Raw genomic sequence first — 25812 nt, 5'->3', positions numbered from 1 at the left:
TGGAGCTGCTGGACACTGCTGCAAACATCGCGAAATTCTGCTGGAAATGTCCTATTGCCAATGGGTGAACTGAAACTGCCGTATAATTTATCAATCTCTGGATGTTTTATACCAGAGGTCACAGCAAACCTTCTACAGTAGCCCATTTACTCACACTTTTTAACGTTAACGGCTATGCATTATCGCCGTGTAAAATTTCTGACCTTCCCTGGTTATATAGTAACGTGAACTTGCCCTATTTTTTCGGCTTACGTGCATTTCGTACGGAACTCGTGTACTCACTAAATTCTTTATCAATAATGAGGCCAAACATATTTTGTCTTACCTGTGTTCACGAATAAACGTTTATTCTATTCTATTCTATTCTACTTTAGTCCAGCAATTTTCTTATGCTTGTGTTTGTTTTCAGGCATCGCCCTAAAGACGCCAGCTATGAAGAAGAACCTCGACAAGGTCATGGGCAAGTGGAACGATATGCAGTCCAAGAGTCAATTGTTCGTCGAAAGGTGAGTAACATAATTTCAAGAGTAATCTCTTCCCCACTCCTATTCAACATAACATAATTGATTAAATAAAAAAAAACCGACATAGTGGACCGATTTCCATCGACCATGGTTAATAACACTCCCGACTAATTCAGCTTTCAAACAAAAAAAAACTGAATCCACATTCGTTTCCGGAGCTACGATGCTACAGACCAACAGACACGTCAAACTTACAACACCCCGTCGTTTTTGCGTCTGGCGTTAAAAAAACGGGACTTAATTGCATATTGGAACATTTTGAAACTAACCTCCAACGTTTTGGCGACGGCGTTGTCTCCGGGGTCTCAGAGAAGACTAGTTAATAATTTTATTGACATCAACATCTGACAGCCGCGCGAGTTTTTCGAACTACCCACTTGAACTTGGTCATACTTTCAGGTTTTTTTTTTAAACAATCATTTTAATAACTTTAAACATTTGTGTGCAGAGGTTTTGAACACCCATGCCCTTTTGTAACACCATTGTTTTTTTTTTCCGAAAATTCGTTTCTTTGCATGAATCCCATATGGGTGCGAAAGCTGTAAAAACTTACGGAATCTAACTGTAAACATGTCTTTATTGTAATTTATATGTTACAGGCTGAAGTACGTAGAAATCGTGGTTAACAGCATGGAAGAAAACCACCAGAGCATCACCGAATTCGAAATCAAACTTGCGCAGTTCAACGACCTACCGAACGACATCGAACTGCTGAAAGATGTAAGTAAACTAACCCGAAATAAAAAAAAACAAGTAAATTTATGAAAAGAAGTAAGTAGCTAAGTCAGAAGCTAAATATCTTAAAGATACTTTTGTAGTTGAGGGATCAAATCAGTGTGCAGATATCATATTGGGTCATTAATGACTCATTGATGGTTCTGACTCAAGTTAATCTGATAACCAAAACATACCTCGATACACTGTTTTTTATTTATATTATAAATGGGCTTACTCTTGGCTACAGACTAGCCAAAGCCAAATGACTATATCGTCACTACTTTAAAAAAAACTTGCATCTTCGTCTGTCAATCAAATCAAAATTGTAGTAAGTATGTATGGAATGCATATAGACTTTCTGCGTTTTAACTTTGAGGAGCAGCGTGAGATACGAGGTTTTTTCAAAGTAGTGACGATATATCATCTCCTCATTTTATTTACTTTTTACGCTACTTGAAGTTCGATTTGTGTATTCAACTATTCAGTGACTTTCTTGAGTCGTTCAACCATCGACGTAACCTTCTTACGTCTCCTACAGGTAGTGGCTAATTATTTATTTAACTTTAACTTGTCATTGAAAGATTCTTATCTCTCCCTCAGATGCACGAAGATCTGCTCCGCATGCAAGTAGCAGTGAGCAAACAGCAGGTCCAGGTGGAACAAATGAACGACGACGCCGAGAACTGTCGCCGATTGGTCGAGAGCTCCCGCGCCGCGTTACCGCACACATCGCTACCAAGATCTGGCAAACATATAGACCTGGAGCGCCTGGATAAGGAGGTGGCCCAGCTGAATACCAGGTGGAACAACGTGTGCCAGCAGCTGGCTGAACGGTGAGTACTGTAGTGTGCTCCTGCAAGCAGCAAGTCTCCAGGTGTTGGTGGAATGGGTCGAGAGTTCCCGCGCCGCCTTACCGCACACATCGCTACCGCGCTCTGGCAAACATATAGACCTGGAGCGCCTGGATAAGGAAGTGGCACATCTGAATACCAGATGCGACGTGTGCCAGCAGCTGGCTGAACGGTGAGTACTGTAGTGTGCTCCTGGAAGCAGCAGGTCCAGGTGTAATGGGACTGTGCTGGTGGAGAGCTCTCGCATGGCTACCGCGCTCTGGGAAACATATATACCTGGAGCGCCTGGATAAGGAGATGGCACAGTTGAATACCAGATGGAACAACGTGTGCCAGCAGCTGACTAAACGGTGAGTAAAGTTTTGAAGACCTGCTGCAAGTAACAGGTCCAGGTGAAACTAGTGGAGAGCTGCTTCGCGCCGCTCTTCCGCATACAAACATTTTGAAAAAAAAAAAAGATAACGCGTGTAATTCTAAATTCAATGACTTATTTCAATACGTAGAAAGTTAATGATTAAAATTCCCTTCTAGCCTCCGAAGCTGCGAAGCCGCGTATCAACTCCTGCGCAACTACAACGCCGGGCTCGAGAAGGAGGCCGAATGGATCGACGACTCCTTCGGCAAGCTACAGGCTCAGCCGCCCATCGAAGTGCGGCCTAAGGAACAGTTCGAACCCACCAGGGTGAGTCAACCACAGCCATGCAAACACGTTCGACCTCCATAAAGTTGAAGGATCTTTCAAAATCGTGTCGATTGGCGAACACGATTCTTTAAAAAACCGGTCAAGAGCGTGTCGGGCCACGCTCAGTGTAGGGTTCCGTATTTTTCTCAAAAACTACTGAACCTATCAAGTTCAAAACAATTTTCCAAGAAAGTTTTTATAAAGTTCTACTTTTGTGATTTTTTTCATATTTTTTAAACATATGGTTCAAAAGTTAGACGCACATTTTTTTCCTTTAGGAGCGATTATTTCCGAAAATATTAATATTATCAAAAAACGATCTTAGTAAACCCTTATTCATTTTTAAATACCTATCCAACAATATATCACACGTTGGGGTTGGAATAAAAAAATATTTCAGCCCCCACTTTACATGTAGGGGGGTTACCCCAATAAAACATTTTTTTTTTTCATTTTTTTTTTCACTTGGCGTGATTGATATACATATTGGTACCAAATTTCAGCTGTCTAGTGCTAACGGTTACTGAGATTATCCGCGGACGGACGGACGGACGGACGGACGGACAGACAGACATGGCGAAACTATAAGGGTTCCTAGTTGACTACGGAACCCTAAAAAACAGATAGCTTCGTAAGTCCCAGGCCGATGCTGATCAATCGATATGATTCGACAGACGATTTTGAAAGATCCTTAAACTTTAACGTCGATCGAGTCATTGAACGATGATCGATCGATTGGAGTAAAAACCATTGACGTTTTGAATCTTATTGAAACGTATATTGCTTTAAAATATAAATACCATATAATATTTTTTTTGTCAGTTAATTTTTTCAGATGAGCCTAATTGTCTCAGATGTTAGAGATAGAGATTGTTAGGTCTCGAGTCCTTTCTCTCGTCTTCAAGTTGGTCATAAATATTGAAATTTATAAACCAGTTATAACCAAAAGCATGTGGTTACTGACATACTGGAGACATGGGCTGAATGTGGATTACCACTTACAGGTCCTAATTTAAAATCATTGCATGCACAAATACATTAACTTCAAAAGAAATGTTAGTTTTACCTACTAATTGATAAAATATTGTTTATTAAGAATCTTAACATAGGATACTCGACAAATTTGCATGTATTCAACATATAAATAAACAAAACTTTATCCTGCACAAAATAAGGATTTTTGCACGTGCACTATCCTCGTAAGACCTACTATAGTTAGTTTACCTATTTTTAATTTGAACCCTGCTTTATAAGTAAATTGGTAAGAATTTCGTTTGTTTCAAAAACCAATGAAACAAAAGAAATGCTACTTTATATGTGATTCAAATTAGATTGCAACAACTATGTGCATTGTAATGTACATTGGGTCTTACAAGGATAATATTTACTAATTAATATTCATTATTGGGTGTCTTGTGGTTCAAATTGCAGAATCTACTGACCAGTGTTGTGGAGCGAACGCCAAAGATTGAGAAGGTTAACGTTGACGGTGGCAGATTCATAAGAGAGGCGAAGGTAAATCACAGTACACTAAAACACACTACAGAATTCACTTAGTCTGTGACCTGTCTATAGACTGGTTCGAAATTTGAAACTTGTTTTTCGAGTCAACATTATGTGTTCGAAAACAAAACAATTGACGATCGACACTGTTCTTTTGTTAGTTATTTTGTTTTAAGATCTTTATGACACAAAAAATCGTTGTAAAAATCGTCCTATTAGGGATGACGACTACATAAAAAAATTGCATTCTGTTTAGTCCGTCAGTTAGATCGCCCAAAAATACTGAAAACATATATTTCGCTTTTTCTAATTAATGAAAAAATACAAAGATATAGAGCATCAAAGTTCCAAGTTGGGGCTTGTGACGTCACTTTTTAGTAAAAATTGTACCTAGGCGTGACGTCACGCGAAACTTCAACGCACTGTACCGTCGTCATTTTTCGTTTACGAGAAAAAAGAAAAATACGTGACTAAAATTATTTGATAATCTAACTGACGGACTAATTAGTTTTTTTTAGTCGTCTCGCCTATTTCTTCCTTTTTAGGAGTTAAATATTCCTTATATATGTCTATTAAAGTTGTTTAACTTGTTTATGATTGTCGTTGGATGGAAGATGTGAAACAGTTCAGCATTTCATCACCTTATCCTCACTCCTCGTTTTCGCTTAGTCGTATCGTTTTCTTTGGGTCTCTTCGTTTAGGTTCTGTCTATGATTCGTCGCACTTTACTTTTAGACGCACGTCCGCTTTGGCCGTACCTATCCCTGGTAACTGAATCTACTTTTAGATTTTAGTTACATTGCGGGCTGTTGAGGTTACATACGATTTTGCACAGCCGTCAAATACCGCAATGTAATAAAACTCGTATGCGAGTACTCGTACCGTCTAAATGAGCCCTTACGTAGATAATGCATGGAGTTTTCCAGGGGTGCTTTTGCGCTTATGAAATAATCCCCACGCCTATTTGTGACTAAAGTGTGCAAAATACTAACATTAACATGTATGTGTGACGTGTGGATGAAAAGATGGAACCAGCAATATATTACTGCTCATCTGAAATGGCATTGTGAATAATAAAATTAGCAAACAATATTACGCACCATCTTGAGCATTTGGGATTCAAATTTTGTACATACCCATTTTTGTAAGACCTGATATTTACTAGAAAAGTGTTGTATTGTAGAGCTCATATTATATTTGTCAGTGTGTCTGTAATTTGAGGTCATTGATCTGAAATGACTACCTTGTGCATGCATTGTTTTGGTCTATCAGTGTAGTGTTGCTGTTTTAGTAAAAAAATATAGTTTTCTGTCCGGCCGGAAAGCGGCTAATTTCAGACCGCTGCGCTGAACGAAGTTACCGCTTCCCGGCTCCGTTGAACAGAAAAATAGTATACACACCTTGGGCAGTAAGTAAGAAAGCCTCAGATCACATGTTTGTTGACCTCTGCTCAGTCTCGGCTGACAATTACATGTGATCTCAGATATTTCTTACATAACTGGCCTAGGTACCATCGGACTCTTAGACGCACGGCAGGTCTCCATCCTTACTTGGTGGATATTCCACGAATCCGCACGAAGCGCTTTGCTTCTTCTTTTCTTATGCGCACTGCCAAGGAGTGGAATTCCTTGCCGGCGGCTTTCCGAGCTCATATAACCCGGCAACCTTCAAATCTTGAACAGGCATCTTCTGGGCGAGATAACGTCTTTGCCTTTGGCTAGTCTGTGGTCAAGAGTAAGCCCATTTATAATAAAAAAAAAAAAAAAAAAAATATTTTGCTTTGGTGATTTCTTGAGGTGATAATGCACGAAAAATGGGTATGAATAGATTTTTTCGGTGTTGCACGCTTTATAAAGTTAAAGCTTTGACTGTTTCCCAGCATGATTCTTTCCTGGGATACCTTAAAGCTGAACTTAAAAACCCTGTATAGTTTATTTTGAATGTGTGATAGTTGAAAGATATATGACATGAGTAATGCGTGAAGTATGACTCTTTTTTACAAAACATAAGTCATTCCCAAATTAGGTATTGTATGAATGGCGGAGCGAATGTTTTGAGAATCGATCTAATATTCAATGCTTAATTATAACACAGATGATTGCTCTTTGTCTAAAACTTAAAAAGATCTATTTTAATGATTACTGAATCATAATCCATATTGCGATATCTCGGCATTCGCCACGGCTCATGGTAGCCTGAGCTCTGCTTTGATATAACTACCGAATAAAATACAAGAGGAGTAAAAAAGAGCAATCAACTAACTATAACTAACCTAACCTGCTTCGATCCTAACTCGACATAGATCCACTCATCGCGATGCCAGCGCTACGCAGAATGGTTATGCGACGAAGTGCATCCCTCGCTCGACATGAAACAAATCAAGCGTCAAGCGGAACTGGACCAAGCGGAGCGACATCGCAACAGGAATAAGCCTGTACCTGAGCAGAGCGGGGCGGAGAACGTGGCTAGAGAACTGGATGATTTGAACGCGAAGCATCAAAGACTGCTGGATATGTTGTATGAGAGATTGAGGAGGATAGCCGCCGCCAACCCTGGAGACATTGTGACATTGGTAAGTGATTTTCTTTTACTAAATTCAGGCAAGGATTATTTATATAGGATTTACAGTCTGTCATACTAAGAATCGTACCTCGATTTTTAGCGCCACCTATTAAATACTATCATAACTACACTGATGATGCTTACAATTTTTTGCATGACCCAACCTATAAATGCATGACATTGACAAAAATTTATTCAAATTTGAATTTTGACATGACATGATAATAGAGTCAATAATTCATGATGCATATATACATCACTAAGCATTTAGAGGTTAAAATTTAAAAAAAAAGGCATTTGTTCTTATAAAAAATATTTGGGAAAATATGATTTTGGCCAATTCCAGGCTGCGAACAGCGCCATCTAGTTTGAAGCCTAAAAGGTCTATACATTTGAGAGGTACGCTTTTTTGTATGGGCTCTGTCAGTCCCGTATTCAATTGTACTGGATTTTGGCAAAAAGAGTAAAAAATAATACGAGCGCCACCGCCTTGCATGTAGCAACTATTCTGACACTTTTATACGAGAATAGTTAAGTGTTGCTATGATAAGAGATTACAACATACAACAACATACAATCACGCCTGTATCCCATAAAGGGGTTTTTAAACTACTAAACTTGTATGTTTACTCTTAGCAAATAAGGGGTTAAAATTAACGAAACTGTGGCATTGCAGTGACAGGTTGCCGGCCTCTCGCCTACGCCACAATTTAACCCATATCCCATAGTCGCCTTCTACGACACCCACGTGAAGAAAGGGGGTGGTGAAATTCTTAACCCGTCACCACACAGGCATAAGGATAAGAGATTACTTTTATTTTTACTCATTTTTGCCAAACGGTATGATTACTATGAAGGGTGCATTGACAAGTATAATTCGTATATTCAGCTTCTCAAGTAGAGAATGCTACTCGTCAATGTATCCACTATGTATAAAGAGATATGCGAGACTTTCCGGGTGTAAAGCCTATTGTTTCAAATAATTTAATTTTTCATAGGTAAGTATTTCAGCGAAATCTTGCATATTCTAGCATCGTCACACTTTAAAAAAAACTTTATCTTCGTCTGTCAATATTGCAGTTGTGGACGCATTGACGAGTCAGTGAAGCCAGATATTCTGTTTCTTAGCAGTGAACGTTACTCCTCAATGTGTCAATCAATTGTAAATTAATTTTTGTGTGTATTTTCGAAAATTCTGTGAATCTTTTTTAATATCTAATAATCTATCTGCACTTGGGCAATAAATTATTTTCAAAAAGTTTTAAATATTTAAAAAGGTGTAAAAGAGTGTAGTTAAGTATCAGAATTTTTATTAGGGAGACCTACTCTGACATATTTCACACAACTTTTGAAATATGAATCGCTTCATTTTATTACAATGTCAATTGCATCAATTCATTTATAAGTTATTTATCAAGTTATTGTTTTATAAATATGACAGCTCTAACTAAAGTTGTGTCACGTCTAATGTCCACTTTCAAGGTCATTTCAATGAATAGGAAACGGAAATGTCATGAGCACGCGATCTAAATTGCAATATAAATCAAAAAGATTATATTTCGACTGTGGTAAACAAACCAATCAGTTGGCGTATATCTACTTAATGTTGACTTTGACATTTTTATACCACGTTGGTGGCAAACAGATATACGGTCCGCCTAATGGAAAGCGGTCACCGTAACCAATTCAATTCAATTCAATTCAATTCAAATCTTTATTGCGATCATGTTCATTTTATACAGGTGTTAGGTAGTAATATAGTTGGTACATGATACCCTGATAGGGCACAGCAAAGTTTCTTACATACTAAAGTACATACATTAGTTACATTACATTACATTATATTATATTTTTATAGACGTTTATACAATTATTAATATCTATTTTACATTTTACATTATTTAAACTTTCTCATTTATATTATCATCATTCATCATTTAAATATTCGTTGAGTGAATAGTAGCACTTGTCTATCAAAAGAGATTTAATAACATTAAACATTTTTTTATCATTTTCTATATTCTTAATAGCATCTGGTAGTTTATTAAATATCTTGATGGCCATTACATAGGTGCTACTGGAATGTTTTTTAATTCTAGAGGCCGGTAGCAATAATTTGTTTTGGTGTCTCAGTAGGTGCGTTGTGGGTAATTCGCGTCGTTTTTTAAATATGTGTATATTTTGCCTCGCAACCTATGGACGCCTGCAACTCAAGGGGGTTGCCGACCCATTAGAAACTTGTACACTCGTTTTTTGAAGAACCCCATACTGTAATACCTCGGCAGGGAGCTCATTCCACAGCCGGAGCGTCCGCGAGAGGAAATTCCTCTGAAACCGCACGGTACGCGACCATTAAATTGTTATGAAAGTTCGGTCAATTCTGAGAAAAAAATACAGTAGCCAAACAATGCTCATAGATTTTTAGACTTATAACCGAGCGTTAGCGAAGGATCCGCGCATGAATAGTCTAACTGAAACGGAGTTTGAATTTGGCCCTTAACCGATATATTCTCGAAATTCCTGACACTACTTATTATTTAACCGAATCCACGACTTCCACGTGCGACCGCTTGCGTGTTTACGTATAATTCACGACAGTGATGTCACCACTTATGTCATTAGTTGGCCTCGAAGCTAAAGCCAAGATAGGCTTAACGACATTTCATTTAACGTGCTTTTTAACCCCCGACGCAAAAAGGAAGGGGTGTTATAAGTTTGACGTGTCTGTCTGTGTGTCTGTCTGTCTGTCTGTCTGTCTGTATGTTTGTCTGTCTGTGTGTGTGTGTGTGTTTGTCTGTGGTATCGTAGTTCCTGAACGGATGAACCGATTTAGGTTTAGTTTTTTTTTGTCTGAAAGCTGAGTTAGTCGGGAGTTTTCCTAGCCATGTTTTATGAAAATCGGTCTACTATGTCGCGGTCGGGGGTGTTTTCAAAATTTTAATTTTGTGGTTAGGTTATCATAAGCATTAAGAGGTATGTTATTTATCATAGCTCATAGCATTCGAAAGAGACAAAAACTAGCCTGGGTCACTCTCCATTCAACTATCCCCACTTAAAAAAATCACGTGAATTCGTCACTCCGTTTTCTCGTGAAAGACGGACAAACAAACAGACACACACTTTCCCATTTATAATATTATGGATATGGATTGCAAATCTCTATCAAACTAATAAAAGTAGGAACTGCCTAGCCGAAGTGATATTAGTTGACGATAATGCATAGCGACCAAAAACGAAACTGACTCTGTCGCACACGTCTGTACAGAATAATGAGTCTAGGTACAGTCAACCAATTGGAACCCTAGGCCACTGTAGAACTATGTCATAGTGACGTTATAAATCAGATTGTAAGAAATCTCTTACTGCTTGTCAATATGACATGGTTGTAGAGTGGCCTGGGGTTCCAATTGGTTGACTGTACAATAGATACCCAGAACCTCCAACCTATGCTCCTACGATAGTATTATACAATAAAAGTGAGTTGTTTATCACCTAGCGGTGTAAACGGCGCGCAATTCCGAGCACATTGTTATTGTGGCTGTGTGAAGGTCGCGACACGCATAATGCATTGGTTGCACTCAATATTACTCATAGCCCGCCGAATGTTCTGTCATAATATCGACTTGACAGTATATAATGAAAAGCAACTTATCGACTGAATCTGATCGCAATAAAGTTTATCCGAAATAAAAAAAAAGATGGTTTATCTTAGGTGATACCACACCTCGGACAATGGCAATTAAATATAGAGGTATGTCTGAATGAGGCGCGTTCCTACGCACACTAAGCTCGTGTGGTAAACGCGTACCTATGTTTGTATGTGTGAAATATGACAGGTCGACTGGTCGCGTTTTTGACAGGCGGTAACTGTGAGAACCGAGAGCGGGTGGGCGGCACTTTTAACGGGGAGCGGGAGTGGCCATACTGTACGATAGTATTTTTTATTATACTGTGGTGATATGGTGCTATTATACCACATTGGTTGTTGTTATAACTGCGTGACAAGGACAGCGTCAATGCCATACTAGTGCAAACTGCTATTGATTTCAAAATCTTAATTGACTAATTGACTGCAAAGGATAGGAAAAAGGAAAAATGGAAAAGATGAAAGAAAGGAAGTGCGTAAAAAAACACCATCTGTATGATGTAAAATGCTTTTCAAACCTTTCTAGTGTTGTAGATGTCGTTTGCTCATTTAACATCATCATCAAATCAATTTAGCTACACTATCTGTTACCAAGCAAGCTTAAACTGCCAAATCTGCGAAATCCCACTCATATTGCAAAAACCTAGCCTTCTATTTATTTACGCCATGCAATTAAAGCCTCAATGATGCCTCCATTTATCGTCCACCCACTGTCTGATCTCATGCCGTGGGCAGCGCCTTTATATGGCAGACGAATAAGGTTGTTTTGCGTTTAATCCAAAATGTCCGCCTTAGTAAACAGACTTTTTTTCTTTATTAAGGAAGACCAACCGCATCATCTAATGTATGCGTTTAGGTGGATCATAGGATCGTTTTGTCTTGGTGCTCTGAAGTTAAGAAATATCTGAAATCTATTGTCAAACATTGTGTCAAAAAATATGATAAATAAAACTTTATTTTTATGAATGCATATAAACCTAAAAACATTTTTAGGGTTCCGTACCTCAAAAGGAAAAAACGGAACCCTTATAGGATCACTTTGTTGTCCGTCTGTCTGTCCGTCCGTCCGTCTGTCAAGACCCTTTTTCTCAGGAACGCGTGGAGGTATGAAGCTGAAATTTATATCAATTACTCAGGTCTACTGTCCCTTGAAGCTGTGAAAAAATCAAACTTCTAAGCCAAAGCAATCAAAAGATACAGCCGTATCACATAATATATTTTTTTTTAATAATTTTAACCTTACTACCCATTTCCTCATAAACGCGTAGAGGTATTAAATTGAAATTCATACTAAATACTCAGGTCTATAATACCTTTAAGCTGTAACAAAATCAAACTTCTATGTCAACGCAATCAAAAGAAACAGCAATTTAAGCTGCATATTTTGAAACTCGCAAGTACTCGCAAGGGAATCAAAACCTAAAGGGTACTTCCAGTCGACCTAGAATCTTGAAATTTGGCATTCAAGATTAATCCGAAAACATTTTTGATTTTACTAGTGATAGGAATGATTTAGTTATACACCTTGAACAAAGTCAAGAATAAGTAACTATTTTAAATTATCAGATTGATCAAACAGCTTTACATGATACCGCAAAAGGAATTCACAGGCGGTAGTTAGCAGGATTACATCATAATTAGGCAGGAAATACCTATTACAACTCCTCATTCAGTTCAGTGAGTTGTATGTTTTAGAAGCATTACGCTAGAACGTTTTAATTGGTTTGCTATAAGGCGTGGGCGTGGGGAGCGGTTTCACGTCCTAACGTTGTCGACCTGCCTTTCATTCGCACGAAGAGTTTGCCTCTTCTTTCCTAATGCGAACTGCTAAGGAATGGAACATGCTCCCCTCATCTGTATTCCCGGGCGAATACAATCTGGGTGAATTCAAGTCAAGAGTGAATAGGCTGTTACTGAACCAGTGAGCTACAACCTCGGTCTTGTCGTCACTTTCCATCAGGTGCGACTAAGGTCAATCACTGGCCAGTTTATAATAAAAAAAAATAAAAAAAAATCGTACACCAGCGTACGTAGTCAAACTACAAAATATATAATAGTACAAGTACAGAAGGCTCACTCCCTTGATGTTCCCAAAATGCCGCCATTCTAAATTATTACCTACAATAACAAACGGACGGATCGCACGTTAGCAGCCGACATTGAGTTCTAATGCGCCGCGCGACGGTCGTCGACAAAGAGGATCGAGTATTAAAGAGAGTTACTGTCGAAGCAAAATGTGTAATCACAGTGCATAGACTGCCATCTCTTGACGCAGGCTTAAAACTTTTAAACGTCAATTTTGACAATTTGGTCCATATTCTTAGCTCGATATGTGTTAAAATCTCAAATATTAATATTAGCGCCATCTAGCTGAGCGTAGGTACCCCAAAGGTGTAATGCAATTTGAATCATCTGTAAAACCTTTGGCCACCGCAAATACCTAGAGTTTTCTGTATGGCACTGAGGTACGTTTTTTTCTTAGACTTTATCTGTCTTACGGAGTTATATATGTCTTTGCTATGAAGGAATTCCTTGAATCGTACCTGTTTGCCTTCCTTAGGCATTATTTAAATGTAGGTATTGTTTACAACAATGAATGTATTAGGTCACACACTGACCCACACATATCTCGACTGTTGTGAGGTAAACTATATTTAGACGTTACGTGGACTAGTATACTTTAAATCGTGTCATACATATTGTGCTAATTTAATACTGTAACATGGAACCGGTTTTTTTATGACGCCATATTGTGATCTTGGATAAATTTTTACATCCTGACTTTGATTATTTATTTATCCATACTTAATATTGCTTTCTTGCCCGCCGCTTCGCTCGCGCTAAATTCGAAAATTGTGGAATGCACCATACAAACTTCCACCCTCCATTTTAGGAAAGTGGGGGGTTAGAAAGAGACAAAAAGTAGCCTATGTCTCTCTCCATCCCTTCAACTATCTCTACTTAAAAAATCATGTCAAACCGTCGCTCCGTTTTGCCGCGAAAGACGGACAAACAAACAGACACACACACTTTCCCATTTATATGTTAGTATCGATAGTATGGATTCGCGAATTTGCCTTATGGTTGACTTTTAGAACCGCCATTTGTACTTTGTTGAAATTGTGCAAGAAAGTTTAAATAAATAAATGGGAAAGTGTGTGTGTCTGTTTGTTTGTCCGTTTTTCACGGGAAAACGGAGCGACGAATTGACGTGATTTTTGAAGAGACATAGGCTACTTTTTGTCTCTTTCTAACCCCTATTTCCCTAAAATAGAGGGCGGGAGTTTGTATAGAGCATACCGCAATTTCTAATTTAATGCAAGCGAAGCCGCGGGCAAAAGCTAGCTAAACTCTTATTTGGACAGAGATGAAGTAATTCAATGTCGTTGATCATTTTAAGCACCTACTATTAAGATCATAATCTGTGGATCCATTTTAATAGGACACTCGTGACAAGTCTAACTAGACAGACTTTTTGCATGTTTTATATGAGGATGTGTTTGCAATGTTTGTGTTGCTAAAAATAAATAAAATAAATAAATATTGGGAGACACCTTACATAAATCAACCTAGCCCCAAACTAAGCAAAGCTTCTACTATGGGTGCTAGGTGACAATATACTTACTTATAAAGGTAAATACATACTTATATACATAGAAAACATCCATGACTCAGGAACAAATATCTGTGCTCATCAACATCATACAAATAAATGCGCTTACCAGGTTTCGAACCCGGGACGCGCTTAATGTTTATCTATCTATCTAACTAAGTCTTTATCTGATTCACGGTTATTTTCATTAGACTTATATTGACCGGGATATAGACCGTGATTACCTTTTTGATTTTTGTCGAGCTCCCGATATTTCGACGCAGTTGCATGCATCATGATCACGGAAAAAACCAAAAAAAGGTAATCACGGTCTATATCCCGGTCAATATAAGTCTAAGTCTTTATCTGTTTTTATAAAGTTATTAAATTATAAAACAAAATTCCGACTCAATTTTAAATTCCTGCGAACATTCTTACAGAATTCGTTAATATAATTAGTCATCATGACGTCATTTTACTTGGAAGCGTCGAGTTAAAAATAAAAACTTATTCCGTCGCCTATTAACTAGTGCTTAGTACGAAATATCTTAAGCTAGATAAACTCTAGAGAATCATTTCAGCCACCCAAAGTCGAAGACATAAAATAACCGATTAATAGGCTACTTGCCTGTCAGACAAATCACAAATTCTTTTTTCAAACATGCAAAATGAAATATTGTCTTTGAACGTTCCTTAAAATGGGTGGGAAGAAATCGCTTTTTGAGTGACGCAACAACTCAGAGGACTGTAAAGGGATACATATATTTTTAGGCCTAGACTGCATTAAATAGAAATTGGATTTATAAAATATTGTCCATGTTTTTCTTATAATTTCTTTTATTTTTCATTGTATAAAATTTTTAAAAGAACAGTACAGTTCCCTCGGCGTAGGCGGATTCCCTGGCAGCCCGTCACTGCTGATGTAATGTACTATTATTTCAAACTAGCTTTTTTAAATTTGAAAATTGCGAAATGCTCTATACAAACTTCCACCCCCATTTTATAGAAGTGGGGGGTTAGAAAGAGACAAAAATTAGCCTGTCATGTCACTTTCCATCCTTTCAACTATCTCCACTTAAAAAATCACGACCATTCGTCGCTCCGTTTTGAAGTGAAGGACGGACAAACAAACAGACACACACACTTTCCCATTTATAATATTAGTATGGATCCCTTAATTGCTAAGGGTGGCACTGAGACTTCCGCGGTTTTATTTTCTCTGGCTGCTCCTTATGGCAATACAGACAGGAGTATACAAAACAACCAAACTTTGCCAGTAATTTATCTTTTTCGGAATTCTTACAATTCAGCTTACAGGTTTCAGTAAACATGACATAAAGAAGAGAAATTTCGACGGCTTCCGCTGTGGCGAGGTGGCCTAGGGGTTTATAGCGTTAGCCCGGATTGCTAAAGACGCCGGTTCGAATCCGGCCTTCACCACTGGTGGTGCTCGTCATTTTTTCTTTAATATATGACATCTTATTTAGATTTTTCTGTCAAGTTCTGCTGCATTTTTGATGGCAGAATACATTTGCCTGCCATCCGTGCAAGGGCTTTGAACCTGCCGAAACACCTCGTAGACGGTGGCCGGTCACGAAACTCTATGAATGGACGAAGGTTTTTGCGATTAACTTTTTGCTCCACTTTTTGTCCTTATGCGCTGATGACAGACTGGGAAAAAACTTGTCTACTAAAGCGCCAACGCTCGAAAAAAAAACGGAAAATAAACAATGTAAGTAGTTTTGACATTTAGGTTTAAATTTAGAATTATTGATGTATTTTGATTGGTTCGTTCAAATTTGGAACGGTGATGTCGTGCCCTAACGCATCCGTTATCTATGGACGACGAAATACCTATTATTTGACCGCATTTTGAACTAAATTATTTCACTACAAGCATGAAATAAAGTACCTACTAGTAGATTAATAGATTAATGTAACTAAACATTACGATGAATAATTTCATATAGGTAAACATAGTAATAAATCGTTTTGACAGTTCTACAAAAGGTGCTGATTTAAATTGTAGTCAAGTATCCTATTAAATTTGAACGGTTCATTTAGCTCATTGCCATTTTTAGGGTTCCGTAGTCAACTAGGAACCCTTATAGTTTCGCCAATTTTGTTAAAAGGGAAATAAACTCATTAAAACTACTTAATGTCTGTGCTTATGAATAGAGGGATTCTTGAGAAACGTTTAGGTAGGTAAAATTTGTTAACGGTTTTTGCTAAACCGTCCGTCCGTCCGTCCGTCTTTTTTTAGGGTTCCGTCCGTCCGTCCGTCCGTCCGTCCGTCCGTCCGTCCGCGGATAATCTCAGTAACCGTAAGCACTAGAAAGCTGAAATTTGGTACCAATATGTATATCAATCACGCCAACAAAGTGCAAAAATAAAAAATGGAAAAAAATGTTTTATTAGGGTACCCCCCCTACATGTAAAGTGGGGGCTGATATTTTTTTCATTCCAACACCAACGTGTGATATATTGTTGGATAGGTATTTAAAAATGAATAAGGGTTTACTAAGACCGTTTTTTGATAATATAAATATTTTCGGAAATAATCGCTCCTAAAGGAAAAAAAAGTGCGTCCCCCCCCTCTAACTTTTGAACCATGTGTTTAAAAAATATGAAAAAAATCACAAAAGTAGAACTTTATAAATACTTTCTAGGAAAATTGTTTTGAACTTGATAGGTTCAGTAGTTTTTGACAAAAATACGAAAAACTACGGAACCCTACACTAAGCGTTGCCCGACACGCTCTTGGCCGGTTTTTTGCTATATAATCTAACCGGCAACCTTCAAATCAAGAGTGAACAGGCAGCTGGGCGAGCTCACTCCATCGTAGGCCACGTCTTTGCCTTTGGCTAGTCTGTGGCCAAGAGTAAGCTCATTTATGATAAAAAAAAAACTATGAGTTCAAGGTTTTTCTATACCCCGTCCGCATACAAAGAGTCGTTTCACCTCTCGCCGAAAACGGCCATGTATGATGTACGTGTGGAGTTACTTGTTAATGGGTGACGTGCGACATCTATGGTCATAGTGTCAAGGTTTGCAGATTACTCGCAAATCGAATACTAAACAGTAATCGCGGATAACCTGTGGCTATAAAATAATCTATGGCAATTTTGTAAGATTGGATCAAATGTCAGGGACTATAAGGGAAATAAATTCATAAAAACTACTTAATCGGTTTTCATGCGGCTTTTGCTTATGAATAGAGGGATTCTAGAGAAAGGTTTAGGTAGGTAAAATTTGTTAACCGTTTTTGCTAAACCAGTCGGAATCCGCGATAACATATGTCTATATTTTTAGGAAACAGTTCTTTTTTATGCTCAACTCCCCTTTTGAAGCCGGATCGGGTAGCTAATAGAAACTATAACAATTGTGATGGAGCTGTAAGTAGTGTACATATTCCGAAAAAAAAACTCCAAGTATCCTTCAAAAGTTGACTTAAAATTCAGTAGCTACTCTTACAATGACTCAAAGGATTGCATCGAATCATTCAGCCGAACTGATAGCAAATTCGTTACGATGACGCGTGCTAGTTTTAGTAGTGCGCGACCGACGGAAGGCGACCGACGCTCGCCGCAAACTGAACCACTTCGCGAGCGACGAACGAATTTTACTTTTTCGAAATTCGAATTTGGAAGTGTTAATGAGTGTTTAAGTGCCAGTATTTTTGGTGTTGTGTTGAAAGGTTGTCTATGGAATAGTGGATTTAAAAAAGTGTATTTGTAAAGTGTTTTTATCGGAAACCTTGACTTACAAGTTTATTCTTTCTGCTGTTTGGAAACCGGCTTATATTATTTTTATTTATTGCATTTGATAAGACGCTGATTATCTGACATTGTATAAATAAACATAACATGTGTGATATCGGTCAGATAACACTCGTAGATAGAGATAGGTCATACAAGCGAATAATTGTTATTGGTCATAAAATTTATAATTTAAAACTAGGGAATTGAGCATTTATTATTATGGAAATTCAACATTTATACAACCGAGATTAATTGAACATTCAAGGTACGAGGAAAATCACGTTTAAAGTAAAACTACTTTTTGCAATCGCGCTATTAGGTATGCGGTTTATCGGAACAAGATTTAAATGGAGTGACTTCTTTTTAGGGTTCCGTAGCCAAAAGCCGATTTACTCGGAAACTATAAGTACTACAGTGATGAAATTTGATGGGAATATGTGTTGTATGAACCGCTACAAAATTATGACACTAAATAGTAAAAAAAAAAAGAATTGGGGGTGGGGCCCCCCATACATGTAACTGAGGGATGAAAATTTTTTTTTCGATGTACATACCCGTGTGGGGTATCAATGGAAAGGTCTTTTAAAATGATATAAAGTTTTCTAAAAAACATTTTTCTTAAAGTGAACGGTTTTTGAGATATCAGCTCTCAAAGTCGTAAAAAGTATGTCCCCCCCCCCTCTATTTTTATAACTACGGGGTATAAAATTCTAAAAAAAATAGAGGTGATGCATGCTAATTAACTCTTTCAACGATTTTTGGTTTGATCAAAGTATCTCTTATAGTTTTTGAGATAGGTTGATTTAACTGTAATTTTGGCAGGTGTATAAATTGACATAATAAGTTTATTATATTTGCTGCTACGGAACCCTTTGTGCGCGAGCCCGACTCGCACTTGGCCGGTTTTTTTAAAACAGCAATCCTCGTTTTTACAGCTCCTACTGTAAAACCTTGCTTTTAAAATTAACATATTTACCGGTTTGTGACAAGACAATGTGGGCTGCAATATGCCCTCTTCGGATACGTAACTGATAAGGTTTCATGTTCGGAACATAATGAAATATTCGATAGCTTTTTGTTTATTACAAGATAATAACGAATAGGTCCATCGATTTCTTAGATGACATCAATGATGGTATGAATGGAACGCACTGGTAGCCTAGCATAAGTTACGTGCGACTTACGTTCCGGAGGTCGCGGGTTCGAACCCCGGCTCGCACCAGTGAGTTTTTGGAATTTATGTGCGAAATGTCATTTGATATTTGCCAGTCGCTTTTCGGTGAAGGAAAACATCGTGAGGAAACCGTGTATTTAACACAGCAAAAGGGAATGTACAAGTTTCTAATGGGGTGGCAACGCGCATGTCACTCGACACTCTTTGAGTTGCAAGCGTCCATAGGTTACGGTGACCGCTTTCCATCAGGCGGGCCGTACGCTTGTTTGCCACCGACGTAGTATCAAAAAACGTGTCTAATCTCGAAAAGTTTAACAGTGGACTTAAAAAATTTAGGTATATTATGTCATAGCGCACCGTGACATCAGCCGGCTTATCCAAAGTGATATAGTGATTGAAACGCAGTCTAGCTCTGTCACTCTAGAGTAGAGCGATAAGGAGAGCTAGCTACGAAGCGCTAGCGAAGGTGACGTTGGCTAGGTTCGAGCTAGTTTCAGCAAAATGAAACCAAATACGTACCGGAAACGTGTCTGTTGTTCATTGTTTTTCCTTCGTCTGGCCGCTGACAGATCCTCGAGTCGTTCATGTTACAGGAAAACATTTTAAAATCGGAGACATCGAAGTAAAGAGACTGATGGCTTTATTTCAATTTAGGGTTAAAACATTAACCAGACGTAGGCAGATAGCTAATCGAATAATTAATAAAATTAATTGAAATTTTCTCATAAATGCATATAAGAAAACCTAACGCAAATCAACCTAGTCCAAAACCAAACTAAGCATAGTTGGTAGGTACTGTGAGAGCTAGGCGACGATATACATAAAAATTTATACTAATAAACATAAAGAAAAGAACCATTAGTCAGGAATAAATATCTGTGTTCTTCTCACAAATAAATGCCCTTACCGGGATTCGAATCGAACCCCATCGGTTCAATCAATTTAGAACAGAGACGTTACTCTAACAATTAAAACAATTAACAATATTTGGTAACATCTCTATGAAGACGACAGAAATGTTTAATGAAGTTACTTCATTCGTATTCTTTGTGTTGTACCTGTTCGTGTCAATTTAATTCCATAATTGGCATCGGCACGCCTAACCAATGTGTTCGTAGCTGCATATACAAAAGTGGACCAAAACAAATTGCAGCATTGCTGAATGAATCAATGGCGGGGGCCGAGACGCAACGTACATTGTGCATTATGACATTTTAACACAGACTTTTTATCCTACCTGCAATATTTACTTTTATTTCATTACAATATTTTACTTCTTCTTTCCGTTATTCCGGCATTTTGACATAGCTCACGAAAACCTGGGATCCGATTATCCTTTGCGTACTAGTCTTTACAGAAGCGACCTTCAATACCAGAGGGAAACTAGGCTCATATCGGATTAGTCTCACGTTATTTTCCTTCACCGGAAAAGCGAAGCCTCATTACAATATTGTTCTAGTCTGTATAAAATTAATAGAAAGCTTGTTTCTAGAAAACACCGTAGCGTTTTAAAAAGTAACGCTTGTAGCACATGGCGATTGAGAGATAAAATCAAGAGTTTATTGTAGCGAAACCGCCAGGGAAACGCGTCAATGCATGATTAACTGCCATCTTGAAAACTTCACGCTTTCGCCCAGTATTACGGCCTGGCCACGGACACGCGCGAATTGCGGCAGCGGCAGCGGCGAGCGGTGAGCGGGAGAAACAAAAGCCTAAAAACGCATTTAGGATGCCACGAACCGCCGCCGCTGGCGACAACGCGCGCGAATTTTGTCGAGCGGCGGGCGGCAGCGGCGCGCGGTGCGATGCGCGGCGGAAACAAACGTACCGGGCTAGTGGACGACGCCACGACTTACAGCGGCGCGGCCAGCGATATTAAGCGGCACGTATCGGGCGGTTCGCTTCCGACCAAAAAATATTAGACGATTCGCTCGCGAAATGGACTCGCGGAAGCGCTTATCCCGGAAATATTAGATAGGTAACTTATGATTAGGTATATATTTTTGAATGTGATTTTGACGTTACCAAAAGGCTGTTTTTCATACTAGTAAGTGCCATTAATTATTATATACAGAGAGTAGTGTTTTTAGTTATTTTAAATATTTGATACTGAGAATTTTATAGTTGTTTTAATATTGAGATATGTAATCGAAGGGTTCGATGCTCATTCTGGTGTACTCGTAAAATTTCTCCGGGTACTTTCTGTGTTCTTCATACAAAATTGTAAATTCGCCATGTGTACGTCTGTTAGTTTCGTGTACTCCTTCTCTCAGATTTAAAATATCCTGCCTGAAATATGTGCTGCTTTCGAGAAACTGACGAGCAATTTTGGATAACACCATTTTGAATCCGTCACCTCCGGTCGATGCCGCTGCCGCGACTGCGAAGTACGTGGCATGCTCCCCGCTCCGCGCTTCCCTACCGCGCCGCGCGCCGCGCCGCTCGCCGCTTAGACCAAGTCCGTGGCCAGGCCGTTATACCTATGTGAGGAATTTTACTAGAAGAAACTTCATAATTATTCTCTACTGCCTTCTTTTGCCCGCGGCTTCGCTCACGTTAGAAAGAAACAAAAAGTGACTTATGTCACTCTCCATCCCTTCAACTATCTCCACTTAAAAATCACGTCAATTCATCGCTTTGTTTTGCCGTGAAAGCGGACAAACAAACAGTATGGATTATTAAATAAAATAAAGGTCTAGCTGGTATAACTAGAACTACCAAAAGCAATTGAGTAGATAAATAAGACTGTCATTTTATGCAAAGATTTTGTGCTACGATTCCTATACAAACAAAGGTTTTTTTACTCCTGACAGTACTTATGTCCATAAGCGACGATAACCGCTTCCCATCAAGTGGCCCTTCTGCTCGTTTGCCGACTATCACAGAAAAACTAACTTAGCTGTTTCTAATTTAAATCTTATGAAAATATGAATAAAATTGGTATTGTTCTGAGTGTTCCCAACTTTTCTAGTCGCAGGTAACGATTTGGCAACGGTCGCACTACAGAATGCGTTCACGCTGCTATTTTTACTCACTGCCATATGACATTGGTTTAATTTGCTGCCCTTACACCTCTTTTTGGGGCTGAATCGATCTTATCTTCTTCAATATAAGAGTTACGTTTATTTTCCAGCAACGCATATTGAATAGCATGATTTTGTTTTCGTTTGTTCTTTCACTAGTTTCGATATGTTGTAATGGACCTCTTTACATGTCTATGGCGTTCTGTGAGTTTTTTTTTAATAATTTTAAGTCAATATGTAGTGCGAAAAGCTTTTTCTTCGTATTTTTTACGGAAACGTTCTTATTTGTCATGCTAGTTCAGGCAGTGTCAGTATGTTTTGTACAGAGACTAACTGAAATAGTATGACACGTTCGTACGTGTCCGTAAAAATTCGAAGGAAAATCATTTTGCCCTACATCGGTATATTAAAGTATAGTTTCAAATGCATGTGTGTCATATCCGTTTTCCTTTACCTTAAGTTGGTTTAATGTTTTTGTTGATATAAATTGTAGCAATAATTTTGAAGGTTAACCTAAATGGCAGTAACAAATGTAGCACTAACTTTTATTGCCTAAATGAAGTTGTCAAGGTCACAGTTAGTCATTTCTTTGATGTTGTATATTAATTTGCTCGGATCTTATCCAAGGTCGCCGCGCGAAGTGAATTTGGTATTATAATGTTACCGGTTTTGTTTTGCTTCCTTGAATATACTAAAATACGAAATAAAATGGCTAGACGAATCCGTTTTAGCCGCAGCAAACACGTGTAAAATTCCTTTTCACCACACCAACTGGTAAAGGCATTCTTTGCTATTCGAAAACAGATAGCAAAATTGCATTTTATCCACAAGGGGGCAAAGTAATTTCATGCAAATTTTAACCCGATGTCTTAATATGTCTGCTAGATTTTACCCTATAAATGATGATTTTGAATCAAAAATATTGAATAAATTGATGAATTTGATTTATTTTGATGTTTTATAGTCAGTATTTTGTTCGTGTTGGTGTGGTGAAAAATTTTGTGTTTCACTCGGTGGCAAAGTTTGTTTAACCGCACGTGCCTTGATACCCTCGCAACGCTCAAGTCTGTTTAACCGCACGTGCCAATATTGATACCTGAGCAAGCGAAAGATTCCACTTTTTGAACCACTCGCTACGCTCGCGGTTCAATATTGCGAGAAGTGGTTCATCTCTTGTCAGGTCAAAACTTCGGAGGGCTATCTGTACTGAAAAACGTCGTACGATACACGTGCCAAAAGGATATTTGTAACTCGTGTCGATTTAAAACACTTTCTCGATCAAGTTGTAATTTATCGCCACTTGTTTCGAAATTCCTCTTTTCCGCACTTGTATAAGTAATGTACCTACTATTTTTCAATGAGCCAAGCCATATAGATGTATCTGCATATTTTTTAAAGTGTTGCCATGTCATAAAATCTTGAGAATACTTTTATAACATTTTTAAATTATTATTGAGTATCAAAAGGTGGTTTTTGGGATGACATCAGCTCCTAATATCAAAAACAAGCATTTGGAATTAAATCTTAATTCGATAGAGATACGGTACTAAATAAAAATAAATCTGTTTGTAAATGGGTCAAATTATTAAATAAGTGTGCGATATTATATGCGCGAACGCAACTCGTTCCCTTTTGATGAACACACTGCGGAACACATGGGTCGCTGAACCCATTTAGGGCTTTTTGAACGACCGCCAAAGACACTTTGCTATGTAAACTCTAGTTTAAGTCGTTCAAATATGAGATTTTTTGGTGACATCATTGGTCGTCCGGCCTCGAATGTTATGGATACCGCTCTGCTCGTAGATCTTACGTTTTTTTTTTCATTGAAAAAAAATGACGCGTTTTGTGAATTAAATATACGATGACGTTACTAACAATTAAATTTGCTAAATAATGACGTTCGTATCGACCATATCGTGTTGTTCAAATCTTAAAATTATTTCTCGGCAAACATGTACCTATCTTATAGTTCGAATATTTGCAATACATTCATGATGTATTAAAGGCTAGAATAGTATCATTGACAGAGTCATTGCAATTCTTTAGCTTTCGTATATACCCGTAGTACCTCAACAAGACTTATAATAAACGTGAGTAAATAGTTGTAGTTGTTTTAACAACTCATGCCTCAATATTTACAAATGCCCGACAACTAAGAAGAAGAACATATTTACAATCAGTAGCATGTTTATTATTTAGGAGACAGAAGTATTATAAACACTTATGTTTAAGGTTAAGTTAGGATTTAAATGTAACGTTAAAATTATTGACTTAGTGGGCGGTGGCCCTGCCAGCTAAGCCGCGGTCTTGGGTTTTAATCTCGGTAAGGGTATTTCTTTGTGTGATGAGCACAGATATTTATTCCTCGATCATGGATGTTTTCTATGTATTTAAGTATTTACAAATTATATATCGTTGTCTGATTACCCACAACACAAGCCTTCTTGAGCTTACCGTGGGACTCAGTCAATTTGTGTAAGAATTTCCTATAATATTTATTATTATCTACTTAGTCATTCACATTCACACATTTCATCGTATCCATAGTTTGGAAGAACGCCGCGAATGATCATTGATCTAAATATAGCGATTACTATATGTCATAACTCATAACCCTCTTGCGTTACTACATATATGTTTAGTCTGTTTATGCCATATGCTTTTGAAGTGCTGTTAAAATGACCGCTAGTTTTTATTCAAATTACGCATCGTTAATTTTAAAAAGCCATATTTTTACGCTAGCTCAATAAAAAACGTATAAACCTTAATAAGAATAAATTGGTCTTGGATAGAATTTCAAGAGATAGGAGGAAAGAGCTTCACAATGAAAACGAAGCTTTAGAGCTTAGTAAGTACCTGATACGAGAGACTTTGTGAAAGACGTCAACTTTTTAATAAATGTCTAGTTTAGTGGGAAATCTTCATCCACTAGGACATAAGATGTATGATGACGGTTATCCTAGGAAACCCTAGCTCGGATCTCATAGTTTTCAAAAAGCGAAACGTCATTTAACTGTCATGTTGTTTTTGACGAGTCGTCATGTTGTTTACATTGTCGCACTCTGCCAACTTTCATCTGTTCAATGTCAACATCATCATGCGACCTTTTAACTGAACACAATTCAACCCTTTAATGAAGTAAATATGTACGCCGCATATTACGTAAAACTACCTTTACATAATGCGATTATGTTTTCAAAACGGTGTCAGAGTGTCAAGATTAAGCGGTCACCGCACCGGCGCGGCGGCGTGCGCGCGCAGCATTTCCACGCATTTTCCCAATCGAATCAGCCAGTCACCATCATAACCTCAAAAGTCGAACAGCTGTTTTATCAAAACGAACTAAATCTAGTTCGCTTTTTTAATGATGACAATTAACGGCCAAGTACTCGCGCGCGATAGACGCGCCGGTCGCCAGTTCGGAATGATTTAAAATTAGAATTGTGTAGTTTTTTCGATTTACGGTTTTCTGGCTTCCATTCAGTTTCCAGCCAGTACGTTTGTTAGCCGTTTTCTCTCATTGACTATCTTTAATTTTTTAATTTTAGCTGTCAATTATCTCATTCTATTTACTTTTAATCTTGTAGTAATTTAGTTTTTAACCGGTATTTGTTTAGGTACCTACAGGTTACATTTTAGATAAGCATTTTAAAGTGATGATAAATAGACGCAGTGTGAAATGTGTCAGTGTTGTGTGAGACGTATTTAGTGTTTGTGTTTTAAACTTACGATGGAGGAGTACGAGTATGATTTCGCGTACGAGTGCCGGGTTGG

The 25812-nt window shown here is 38.0% G+C and overlaps 1 protein-coding gene across 1 annotated transcript in view; it reads left to right on the top strand.

Moving 5' to 3' along the window:
* LOC125238071 (microtubule-actin cross-linking factor 1-like) overlaps positions 1-25812 on the top strand; it is a 340128-nt gene that overhangs the window by 187321 nt on the left and 126995 nt on the right. Inside the window, exons 23-28 of the mRNA XM_048145360.1 lie at positions 410-506; positions 1124-1244; positions 1842-2074; positions 2624-2774; positions 4206-4289; positions 6580-6849. Of these exons, the coding sequence (XP_048001317.1) occupies positions 410-506; positions 1124-1244; positions 1842-2074; positions 2624-2774; positions 4206-4289; positions 6580-6849 (956 nt within the window). The remainder of the gene's footprint in view (positions 1-409; positions 507-1123; positions 1245-1841; positions 2075-2623; positions 2775-4205; positions 4290-6579; positions 6850-25812) is intronic.

The sequence above is a fragment of the Leguminivora glycinivorella genome, chromosome 22 (genome assembly GCF_023078275.1).
Source record: "Leguminivora glycinivorella isolate SPB_JAAS2020 chromosome 22, LegGlyc_1.1, whole genome shotgun sequence".
NCBI classification, from domain to species: Eukaryota; Metazoa; Arthropoda; class Insecta; order Lepidoptera; family Tortricidae; genus Leguminivora; species Leguminivora glycinivorella.
The sequence above is the reverse complement of the archived record's forward strand: the minus strand, read 5'-3'. Positions and strand labels throughout refer to the sequence as shown.